The sequence below is a fragment of the Ailuropoda melanoleuca genome, chromosome 2 (assembly GCF_002007445.2).
Source record: "Ailuropoda melanoleuca isolate Jingjing chromosome 2, ASM200744v2, whole genome shotgun sequence".
NCBI lineage: Eukaryota > Metazoa > Chordata > Mammalia > Carnivora > Ursidae > Ailuropoda > Ailuropoda melanoleuca.
In genome coordinates this window covers 68,807,297-68,819,300 of record NC_048219.1, presented here as the reverse complement: position 1 = coordinate 68,819,300, position 12,004 = coordinate 68,807,297, and the positions used below count along the sequence as shown (strand labels likewise).

Below are 12,004 nucleotides of genomic sequence, written 5' to 3'. Positions count from 1 at the left end.
TTCTTCTTCTTATTATTAGAGAGAGAGTGAGCGGGGAGAGGCAGAGCAAGAGAGAGAATCTCAAGCAAGTTCCACACCCAGCACAGAGCCCCATGTGGAGCTTGATCTCACAACCCCGTGATCATGATCTGAGCCGAAATCAAGAGTCTGATGCTCAACGACTGAGCCACCCAGGTGCGCCAACATAACAGAAAATTATTGTCGAGTAACCCGGGATCTTGGGAGAAGAGGTGTCCGAAGACTGACAGTAGCAAATGCCCCAATTTTTGGAAGAGGGACAAAGGGGAATTATAAATATTTAAAGACTGGTGAACTTACTGGTTAATCCCTAGCAAAGTCGTAGAATGAATTATTAAACAATGTTGTATTTAGACAAGCAATGTCGAAGAGATACATTCGATTATTAAAAATGAAGCATTTAAAACTAACTTTAGGGGCACCTGGGTGGCACAGTGGTTAAGCGTCTGCCTTCGGCTCAGGGCGTGATCCTGGCGTTATGGGATCGAGCCCCACATCAGGCTCTTCCGCTATGAGCCTGCTTCTTCCTCTCCCACTCCCCTGCTGTGTTCCCTCTCTCACTGGCTGTCTCTATCTCTGTCGAATGAATAAATAAATAAAATGTTTAAAAAAAATAATAAAACTAACTTTATTTTCTTTTGCTTAATTTTTCTAGATCGGCAGATGATGAAGATTATGGTGGTTGCAACAATAGCTAACATTTACCAATAAGTTTTTGTGAGTCAGGAACTACTTAAAGCACTTAGATGTATCAATTTATTTAATCTTCCCCCAAATTTCTTTGAAGTGGGGACCCATTTATTCCCATTAGGTAGGTGAAGAAATTGAGAAATGAAGATATCTAGATCATGGAAATTCAGTATACCTTGGTTTTAGCATGGCTTTGGACAAAGTTTCTTATTTTATTTTTTCATAAATTTGTATAAATTCAAACAGAAAAAAAAATTTAGTTGAAAGTGATTGTCTTAACATTAAAAAAAAAAACCAATGCCCCATAAGAAGAGAGAACACTAAAATTAAACCCAATAAACCAATAAACATAAGCATATCATGGTAACTTTCTGACTCAGAATTTTGAGGGTGAAGTAGGGTGTGCTGGAAGATTTACTGTTAGAAACTGCTCCAGGTCAGCTAGTTTTAGGAGTCAATGAAATAAAAGATAACCAAATCAAGATATCGAAATACCTTGTCTATTAAGAACGCTGGACCCCAATTAATGATTAATTTTATTCTTAATAAATGTAAACTATGGAACTTTGTAGAATATGTTAATTGTTGAAGATTAAAAAAATCCAGACAACTTTAAAGAAAAATATAAAAATCTCTCATACTCCCACAGCTTTAGAATTAACTACCGGCCATGTTTTGGTGCATTTTATTCCATTCTTTCTTCAATATACCCAAACCACAGATGTGCACCGTTACACAAACACACGTGCAAACCACATGAGGGGGCCCATACGCAGTTTGTATTCCAGCTTTTGCATTTAATACTCTGTCATGAGTGTTTCTCATGTTACTAAATTTTATTATTAAAAATATTAACTTTTATTCAGAATATCATAATTTGCTTAATCAGTCTCCTTTTTTTAATTGCTCCTGACGCTATTTTGAATCTTTTGCTTCTGTAAGTAGTTGTGTGATGAAGTTCCTTGTATGTAAATTTTGGACCACTTCTCTCTGGTTATTTCCTCAAGATAGGTCCCTAGAAGTTAGTTACCTAAGGGTAGGGATGTTCTAAAAATTCTTAATACAGATTGCTAAAAAGACTTCAATGAAAAGTTGTTTTAGCTTATATTTCTACATAAAAGTGTCTGTAGCCTCACCCTTACTAATTTTTAATATTGCAAGTAAAAGATCCTTTAACAATCTGAATAGGGCAAATAGTATCTCATTTTGATGTCTTACTGAGATTTCTGAGATTAGTGTGGTCAAATATTATTCCTAATTTTCTTGGCTATCTGTATCAATTATTTTTTTAAATTGCCTGTTTCTGATGTCTACGTATTTTTCCTATCAATTATTTACTTATTAATGTGTAAGAGCTCTTTGAATTAGGGATAGTAACCTTTTGTTTGTTATAGTAATTGCAAATACTTTTCTTATTTGCCTTTAAATTTTACTTCTGGTGTTTTTAGAAGTATTGAATGTTGGGACGCCTGGGCGGCTCAGTTGGTTAAGCATCTGCCTTGGGCTCAGGTCATGATCCCAGGGTCCTGGGATCGAGTCCCACATCAGTCTTCCTGCCCAGTGGGGAGTCTGCTTCTCCCTCTGCCTCTGCCGCTCCCCCTGCTTGTGCACTCTTTCTCTCTCTCTCTGGCAAATAAATAAATAAAATCCTAAAAAAAAAAAAGAAGTACTGAAAGTGTTTTTTTCTCTATTGCTTTTATGTTTTTAAAATCTTTATCATCTGAGATACAGTAATTATTCATCCCTATTTTCTTCTAGTTTCCCAAAGATTCTTTTAAAAAAGCCTCTTTAATCTAGCTGAATTGATTTGGTTTATGGTAACTGCTAAGGATCTATTATTTTTTTCTAAATTTTTGGCTGACCTGAAGCTTTATCAAATGATTCTATTGACTGACTTAAAAAAATTTATTAATTGTATCATTTACTGACTTTTATCATTTGCTGATTTTAACGTACATTAGGGTGTGGTTCCGTGTTACCTGCATAGTTGGCTTTTGTACTAATATTACACAGTTTAGATAACGTGTTGATGATGTAAATTAATTTTTTATTGGTCAAGTTTTCAAACTTTATTGATTTGTCTAAAATGTCTTAATTAGTAGTAGTTTTTTTTCCACCTGGACTTTGGAATTATTTTGTTAAATTCCTATAGAAATGAAATTGAAAATGCAACCAATTCCTTATCCATCTTACTCCCCACCAAACCAAAAAAGCCAACCAACCAACCAACCAAACAACCCCCCCCACATGTCCTGATAGAATTTTAGAAGTCATTCCTAATACTAATTATCATTATCCAGAGATAATCAGAGTTCAGTACTGTTGTATATGATTTATATCTGCGTGATATACTATAGCTCATATAAAATTGGAGGTATTTTTTACATATTTAGTAATCTGACTTATTTTAAATATATCATGAATGCAGTGATATGCCATATCATTAGTCTTCTAAATTATTTTTAATGGCTTCATGTTATCCCATTATATATAATATACACATATATATATTATACTATATATGTATACACACATACATATATGCACTATATTTACTCAGCTAAATTCCTATTTTTAGACATTGAGCTTGCTTCCACTTTCGTAGTGTAAGAAATGACTTTGCTATGTTGTGAACATCTTAGGAATCCATTTTTGAGTGCATCTCTTGTTTTTCTTTAGTATAAGTTCCTTGTTGATGAAATTCTAGGTCAAACGATAAAACTATTTTTAAGTTTTCTTTTACCAATTGCCAAACTGTCCTGTTTAGCAATTTCATGCTGCAACCAGCAGTGAACAAGAATGCCTCCTTTGAGGATTTTGATTGGAATTGCATTACACATAAAATAAATTTGGAAAAATATGACAACTTTTTTGTATTCGAGCTTCACCTTGAGGAATGGTGTGTCTCTCCAAACACGTATATTGCTTAGTAGTTTCATTACATAAATTCTACACATTTCCCTTCCTTAGTAGGTGTAAAAGTATAGAAGTTTTTTTCCTATAAATCTTGCACATTCCTTAAGTAGGATTATTTTCAGCTTTCAACAGGTTTTTTTTTTTTTTTGTAGCTATTAGGAACGGGATGTTTTCGTATTACATTTTCTGACTACTGTTTTTCGGAAAGCTATTGATTTTTGTACATTCATTGTGTATCTGGCTACTGAACTTTCAAGTTAATGCTTATTCTTAACTTTACAGACACTGAAGCTGAGGACTAGAGAGTTTATTAATTTCCCCAAATGGTAGGGTCGGTCCAGCGTTGGAATTGGTATTGAACCTAAATTTCTATAACTCTAAAGATGATGCTTTTTTATACCACCCCTTATCACTTCTCAAACCTGTCAGTAGAAATACAGTTCCCCAAACAAGTGATGTTATAGAACTAAGCACTCTGTATGGGTCAGAATGTTCTGTTCAACTCTGAGCACCAAATTTTAAGAGTGACACTGACATTTCAAAGAGTGTCTAGAATGAGCCTGTGATATAAGCAATGATTGAAATCAAGAGAATGAAGCCGTATGGCTTCAGTGGCTGGTGTTGTGATGAATGGGTGGGATGTTAAGGAAACTAGATTCTGAACTCAACACCGAGGGCTGGTCTCAAATGGAAGAGGGTACTGGTGACGTATTGATATACCTGATGTTGGAAGGATTCAAGGAGAAGCTGGGTGAGCATCTTTGGAGCATGGCATAGCAAGGATGGGAATATGGACATTCTCTAAGTTGTCTTCTGTTAGAATGGGAAATCTCTAGGTTTTCTCCTGGTTCTATGATTATTTCTGCATTCTAGTTCTGAAACGCCCTCATTCTTAAGTTATCCGTGGAAATTGGATGTGGTTATCACTACTGCTTATGGGGTGAATGAAAAAACACACATTTTCTAAACCTCGTTTTATTCAGTAACTTTAGTCTTTCCTAGCCTGACAACAAATTCTGACACATCCTGAAATAAAACTCAGTTTGTGTGCTACTTGTTTATTCCTTTGTGTGTCCTCTCCTGTTTATTCTAATGAATAGCAACAAAACAAAACAAAACAAGGATAAAGAATAAACACAAAATAAACCCCCAAATAATCAAGGGGTGATGGTAAACTTGGTGGTTGTCTTCAGTGAAAAAAATCTTCAGCTTGATGGCATTCATTCATTTACTCATTCACAATGGTGTGTGTGTGTGTGTGTGTGTGTGTCTGTGTGTCTGTGTTGAGCTCAGTTCTGGGGAGCTGTGTGAGATGCAGTGATGTCCCTGCCTTAAGAAATCCTGGCTGGAAGGAAGAGACCATGTCATGGAACTGGGATGGGAAGAAGGTCACAAAGAGAGTATGGGATGCTCTGGGAAACGATGCCGTCCCAGTCCTGTTGAAGCAATTACAAGTGCTTTTGAAATGGCATGACATTCTCTCTTTTGCCACCTCTACTCCCCTTGGACTGGGGAAAGCGAGGAGACCGTGAGGGCTGAAGGGCTGGTTTGGGTTAGAAAATGTGGTTAAGTGAAGCCGAAGCTCCGTAGATTCTTCTCTTTGCTCCGCTTCAAACTCGAGGAAGTTCTAAATGGGGTGAGGTTTGTGGTTTTGGTGTTTCTTAGAATTTATTGTGATGCTGCGGTCAGAGAGTCTGACAAGCAGAAGAACTGACTCAAGTTGTGCTATTTAACTAATCCCTTAACTTTTCAGGGTGTTTGATTTCTGCCTACAAAATGTGGATGGTAACATCTGCTTTTGTAAATACTCATAGGATATTTGGACCAAAGAGATATGGGTGTGAAAGTTATATATATATATATTTTATATATATATATATTTTAAAGCCTAAGTGTCTTGTGACAGCTCCAGGTGCTGTTATTACCATTATTAACCTTGGAATTCCTTCACTTAGGAGACATCCTTTATATTCTGGACCTGCTGCATGGGATGATTTTAAGCAGCAGTTGTAGCTCATTTGAATACATTGCACCCCTATGTCAATCACAGACGCAATTACACATGGAAAACTTGGTGCTTAGGACAGGAACCAGTTCTGAGTTCCATTCAGAGTTTCAGAGAAGAACCTGGTTCCATGTCTCCAAGGGCTTGACTGAATCCACTCAGTCGCTGGGGTAGGTTATAGGGGAAAAAACATAAGTACAGATCTCACTCAAACTGCTCCTATGGTTTCTCGGGAAGGTGGACATCCCACAGGCTTCCTGGTGAGGGAACTTGTGGAGGCAGTCCATTTTCAGGGATTCTCTTCCCCAGGTGACATCCCTGTCTCTGAAATCAGTTATAACATTTGTATTTTATTTTAGGAGGAGCTAGGCAGTTTGAGACGAGATGAGGGAGCGTTCGCCCTATTTGAGTTTTAGCCAGAGCTCTGCTACACTTGTTTATCGTCTAGTTAGACTTCAGAGCTTAGACTCTGATTTATTTCAGTCAGAATTTTGTAAAGAAGCAGCTTTTGTTTTTTAACCGTCGGCACTATTCAGAAGCTTCCTGGGGATCCTTGTCAGGAGGGGTCTTTGCAAAGTAGCATTATCATTCCGTAGCACACTGGAAAAACCTCGCCCTGTTATCAAAAAGCAGTTTCCTTAAAAACTATCAAAATTATTATACCTCATCACATGCTGTCCTTGGTGGGTGGGCTATTATGTTTGGCAAAGAAGCTCGGTACACCACATTTTGTTTGAAGAAACCGTTCCCTCTCTGGAAGAAACATGCAATCTCAGTATGGCACGGTGGAAAATTGGGCAGAGGCTTGATTGTTCGGATATCTTAGCACAGGACCTCTTTATTTAGGAGATTCCTGGGTCTCCATGGACCATTGTTATGTGAATGCCTTTAGATGCCCAGGACACATTAGAAGGTCTTCCTGTAACTTTGTCTTAACCATGAGGTACTTTGGAACAATGGTACCTTATGTGTCCTTTTAGCCATTATTATTTTAAGAAGTTCTCAGAACTCTAAATGATTCAATGATCCAAACGCACGGGAGGGTATACCTTTAGGAAAGTTCCAGGCTGCTTGTTCTCGTTTTTCACTCTCTCATCTGTACTGGCAGAATGAACGGGGGAGAAATGTATATGGCAGGCCCAGGACATAGAAGTAGGGTTGGTATCTTGGGCAAGTGACCTGTGAAGACATACTTGGTACCGCGCTGAGAAGGGCCCAGCATTTCATTTAATGCTGTGTTGTTGCCGCATTGATATTTTGAATGCTTTTTGAACAAAGGTACCCACATTTTCCTTGTATACTGGCCCCGTAAATTATGTAGCAGGTCCTGCTTTGAGGCCCTAAACTGTCTTAATAACTGCTAGAAGATCCCAGATATGGACAAAAAAGGAATGGGATGAGGTGCGGTGTCCGGTGACAGGCCACGCATGCTAAAGAAATAACTAGAACCTGTGTGTGTTTGTTCTTTAATATTGGCCTTCGTATTGGGTGGATTTCTGTTTTATGCAAAGAATTTTCTGCCTCCCAAATTCCTATGTTTACAAGTCTGAAAAAATTCTTTGGGAGTGGAAAGAAATAGGGAGTGAATCTGGGGAAATGTGAGAGCTCCTTATTATTTTGCGTCACGAGCAGCTTTGGCTGGCAAATCTGGCTCTGTTGCTCAAATTCCAGTGTCAGGACTTTATATGGCTCCCTTCCAAATGGAGTCAGTCCTAGGCAGGTGCTTGCTGTTGTGATTAGTACTGTTGTCTCAGAGCTCACCTCCTTCACATCTATGCTTCAATGTCACCCTCTCTATGAGGCCCATCCAGCCAACGCCACTGTGATCCATAGCCCACTCCCACCCCACTCCTGACTCCCCTTATTTCACTTCCTTTCATTTAACAACATGAGGCTTGGAGCACAGTAGGTGCTCAGTCACCATTAATTGAACAAAGGAATGAAGGAATGAGTTCATAGCCCACATTCCTAACAAGTAAAGATAAACCTTGATGAGAATAAAAATGTTCACTTTATTCTTATCTCTTTACTCGCCAGCTGGGTCTGTTCTCTGAAAAATTGATTCTCGTTCTCAGAATTCTTCTGAGGTCAGCCCCCAAACAGTGCTACTTTTATGATCTCTAGCCAGTTTAAGGTCTAGGAGTTTTCCAGTCCGAGTGTCCCCATTTTATTTAGGAACTGTATTTTCTAAGGCCATAGCGGGAATGGAGGTAAGATAACGTGCTCCTCGGGGAGGAGGATGTCAAGAGCATATGGAATATTACTAATCTTCAGGGGACCTTTCTCTTTCTGGGGGGAATTCATCTGGGTCTTTTCACTGGTTTTACTGTGGGCCAAGTTTCCTTCCAGAGAGTTCTGTCGGGATAACTGTCAGTCCTTCATCACACTCTTCCTGAAGATGCTGGAAATATTAGTGCTATCTATCCCAGTAATATTAAAAGTGAAATTCAAATTACTAGTCTATGTCAGTAGCTCTTCTTCTGTATAAAAACTGGCTATTTGTTAAAATATGTACTAAATCGAAAAGAGCCTCAAGAGACTTTTCATCTAATCGGTTTGAAGCAGTCCTGTTTTTGAGTTACAGCTGAAAACTGAGCTCTTTGCCTAAGAGATACTTTGACGATTAATTCAGTGAAGGAAGAGTTGGTACATGGACAAAGTAATGAAGGAAGAACGTGAGAGTACGTGAATAAAATAGAACCCATATTTGGTATACCCAAACTGATTTACTGGCTCTTAAACAATTGTTTCAAAATTTTTTCCTTTATTCTCTTTGAGTCTTCGGGAAGATTTCCGACAATCTAAAATTCAATTTACTGATAGGGGAAATGAATGACACAATTACAGTATTAGTTTTCAATCTGAGAGCCCAAATGCCACATTCCATCTACTTACTGTGCTTAATTTGCTGCTGTTGTTTTTTGTTTTGTTTTGTTTTTTTAGAGGAATAAGAGGATGGGCACTTGGTTCTGTCAAGTTATAGGCATAGATATTTGTTTTTTCAGCTCTTTGCAGTGGAAATAATGACTGCTTGGACACTCAAAACCAGGTGGAATAAAGACGGTAGTGCAGATCATCTCATTTCACAGTGAGGAAATGGAGAAACAAATTTTAATATAAAAATCAAATAGATTTGAGTATAGAAAGTTTTTTTTTTTTTCTTTCCCTAACAAAGTCTGGGAGTTGCTGGGTTTGGGTACATTGGAAAAGGCATATGATTTTGTTCCTGAAGTATACAAACATTGTTTCAGTGAAAGGGAATAGGAGGAAAACAGTTAAAATGAGAAGATTGTGTCTGAGTTTTAGTTTAGGTCAGAGATTTTGAAGATTTTAAGTACTTCCCAGAGTGAAACAGTCCCAGCGAATTCTCTGGATACAGTATGTTTTCATTTTCCCAGGGGGGATGGGGCAGTGCTGAGGTGGCTTCCTGGTAAAGCAAGGGTGGAGAAAGCTGGCATCTCCCAGGGTGTCTAGCAGGAGATGAGTGGATGTGTTGTTTCCATGGACACACCACTGCTCCATTTTCCCCTCTACGTTGTGACAAATGGGACTGGGCTTTGCCTGGTTAGGTGGAGGCTAGTATGAATTTATTCCCATAAACTTTTCTCCCCATTTCCCCCCCTGTAACCTTCATATAAACATATTACTTCCAAGGTAGAATTACTTTGTGATCTTTGGAGATTTGCTTAATTCCTTCTAATGGGCTATGTTCAGGCTAATGGAATAATTCAAAAGTAGGGGTGTATGTGTGTGTTAATCAGAAAAAGCACACACCGGTATTTTCAGGAACCTACTTACTCTCTTGCCTGCTTGGAAGGCATGATACCCCCTGTTCTACCTCTATTCGCACTTGGAACCCTCAGTGCAAATTCCTAATCTTCCGGAATAACTGTAGGCAGTCATAGCTTCAGACCGTGTGCTGCTTCAGTAGGAGTTCTAAGGTGCACTGGAGGTAACGAGGGCTTCAGTAAGGCTGTGCTACAATTCAAGAAAGAAAACGGGGAACAATGGGCTTGGTGCGTGTTTCCCCAGCTACATGGTAGAGTTTCGTAAATCAGGAGGCATAAGCAAAGGCTGAGCTTGTGCCCACACAACTCACACAATGTAATAAAGTAACCTTTAGACAACAGCTGTAATGCAAAGAGCCCATGCCAAAAACAACAGAGCAGAGCCCGGTTCCTGTCCCTTAAAGCCTGACAGCTGAAACGGTGGCTGAGTTTAAAGACTAAAAAAAAAAAAAAAAAAAAAAAAAAAAAAAAAAAAAGAACAGAACTAAATAAAACAAACAATAGTTCCAAAGTGAAGTTTTCTGAAGAAAGGGAAATGTACTAATTAGAAGTTAGACATTTCAAAAACATTGTCTTGTGGAAAAGTGCCAATGGTATTGGTGGACGTCTGGACTTCTGGTTCCTTACTATTGGCTGAGAAAATGTTTCAACTTCTTGAATCCTTTTTAGGTGGAACTAAGACATTGTATCCATTTAATAAAAATTCTAAATTTGGATTAGCATTATTATTTATGCTACAAGACTGGAAGAGCAGAGAATAATATCCTCCTACCCACCCTGATTTAGCATTAGTTTTTAAAAAGTACTCACTTCTTCCTGACTGCTAATTTCAGTGGCAGAAAATGCTGAGAAATTGGGATGTGGATTTCCAAGTTTTTAGAAAATTATATCACAAATTACAGCTAATCATAAATGACTGCCACAGATTTCCAGGTTACTGCCAAATACAGGATTTTAGAAAATTAAAAAAAAAAAACTGGATCACTTAAGGAAAGTAGTTTATTTCTTGCTTCAATTCTTTCCCAGAACAAACATAAAAAAATGCAGTATTTTCCTTCCCGGTATTAACGAGCTATTTTCCAAATCCACTGCATTGCACGCATTGCATTCCTTTATCAGGATCTTACTCAGTTTGTGACTCTGCTGAAAACTGATATCTAAGAATTAATCCGATACGTGCTTTTACATACTTTCCTCTTGTTAAATACTGAGTTTAAGTAAAACGACATTCATTTTAGTTCTTTTAGGCTCTCTGGAACATACTACCACGCTGCCAATAAAAAGTTTCAAGTGGTTGGTTTTATGCTTTCTCTCTCCCCCTTTTAAAGGAGTTTCACTTTGGGTGTATTCATTGTTTTAAAAAGTCTCTAAGTTGAGGATCTGCTTTTTACTCTCCTGTCTGGCAAATACCCGTTGAAGGAGAAACTGCCTTGTTAAGGCACTGAGAAGGTGAACGGCAGTGAACCGACCTGCCTTCCACGCTTCTGACTGCTCTTTAAAACGCCGGCGCAGTTTTTTTTTTTTTTTTTTTTTTTTGCGAAAATGAAAAACCCTGCCCTGCCCTCAGGTTCCGAAGCCCGAGAATGACAGAGGGTCACAGGGAGGAAGAGAGCACCAGAGCCGCGACCATGAAGGGTGACAGTTCTGTGTTTCCACTCCCAGGGGCTCGGTGGCCGGGTGCCCCGTGTCTGTCGCTCCTCTAAGCAACTCCCTCCACCCGTGACAGCGGGACGCAGACTTACTGTGATGGCCTGAAGTCTTTCCTTCACCAGCTCGGCTTCTTCCATTCTAGAAGTCACGGGCAGGCAGACGGTGCGGGCAGTCCACAGCTAGCATAAAGCAGGAGCCTCGCTGGGGAGAGGCGCGGGGTGGCAGAGAAGCCCTGCGCCCCGTGGAGGAAGGCAGAAACCCCCGACGCGGCAGGAGCGGCTCCGAGCAGATGGACAGAGCAGGCCAGACAGACACATGTAATGAGAGTGTGCCGGGGAGGCAGACCCGGAGGCTGCTGGCGAGAGCTGACTGACAAGTTTGAACGGCAGCCGCACCAGCCCTTTTCCTTCGGGAGCTGCCAGCTCTTTGTTGTACTGTGCACAGTGAGCAAGGCACGTCTTCTCGTTAACCGTTCCTTACCCAGCTCATTCTTTTCCAGCAGGGGCCGGGGAGCCCAGGAGCTGAGAGTTCCACCAGCCTCTGCTCTAGCCCCACACGGCCGTCTCTGGGTGTGTGCGGGTCTGTGTGTATTTGTCCAAAGTTGTCCTGCGCCCTCCCCCTGAGCTGACAAAGCCAGAGCCTCTCCTCGACGGGCTGGGTCAAGCCACCCACTTGCCTTTTTTCCTCTGACTGGCTTCAGACAATAATAACACATGCTGTGGTATCTTAGACCTTAGGATAGAGGTAAATTCACCTAGGTTGTCCTTCCCTCTCCCTCCTCCTCCCAATTGAGCAGTTGCTTTCAAACATTGGAATCTTGAGGACATGGAAAAATCAAAGGTGTGAAGGTGACGCTTGGCCCCCCAAGCAGCGCTCGGTGTGATTTTGCCGTCAAGTACCACCCTTGGTGATTTCTTGCCTTGGATTTCCACGGGAT

General features: G+C 39.8%; 1 protein-coding gene across 1 annotated transcript in view; it reads right to left on the bottom strand.

Moving 5' to 3' along the window:
- The window catches only part of PALMD (palmdelphin), a 49,373-nt gene extending 37,684 nt beyond the window's left edge, over window positions 1-11,689 (bottom strand). The window contains exon 1 of the mRNA XM_002920778.4: window positions 11,160-11,689. Coding sequence (XP_002920824.1) covers window positions 11,160-11,204 — 45 coding nt within the window. The 5' untranslated portion in view covers window positions 11,205-11,689. The remainder of the gene's footprint in view (window positions 1-11,159) is intronic.
- Between the last annotated feature and the right edge of the window lie 315 nt (window positions 11,690-12,004).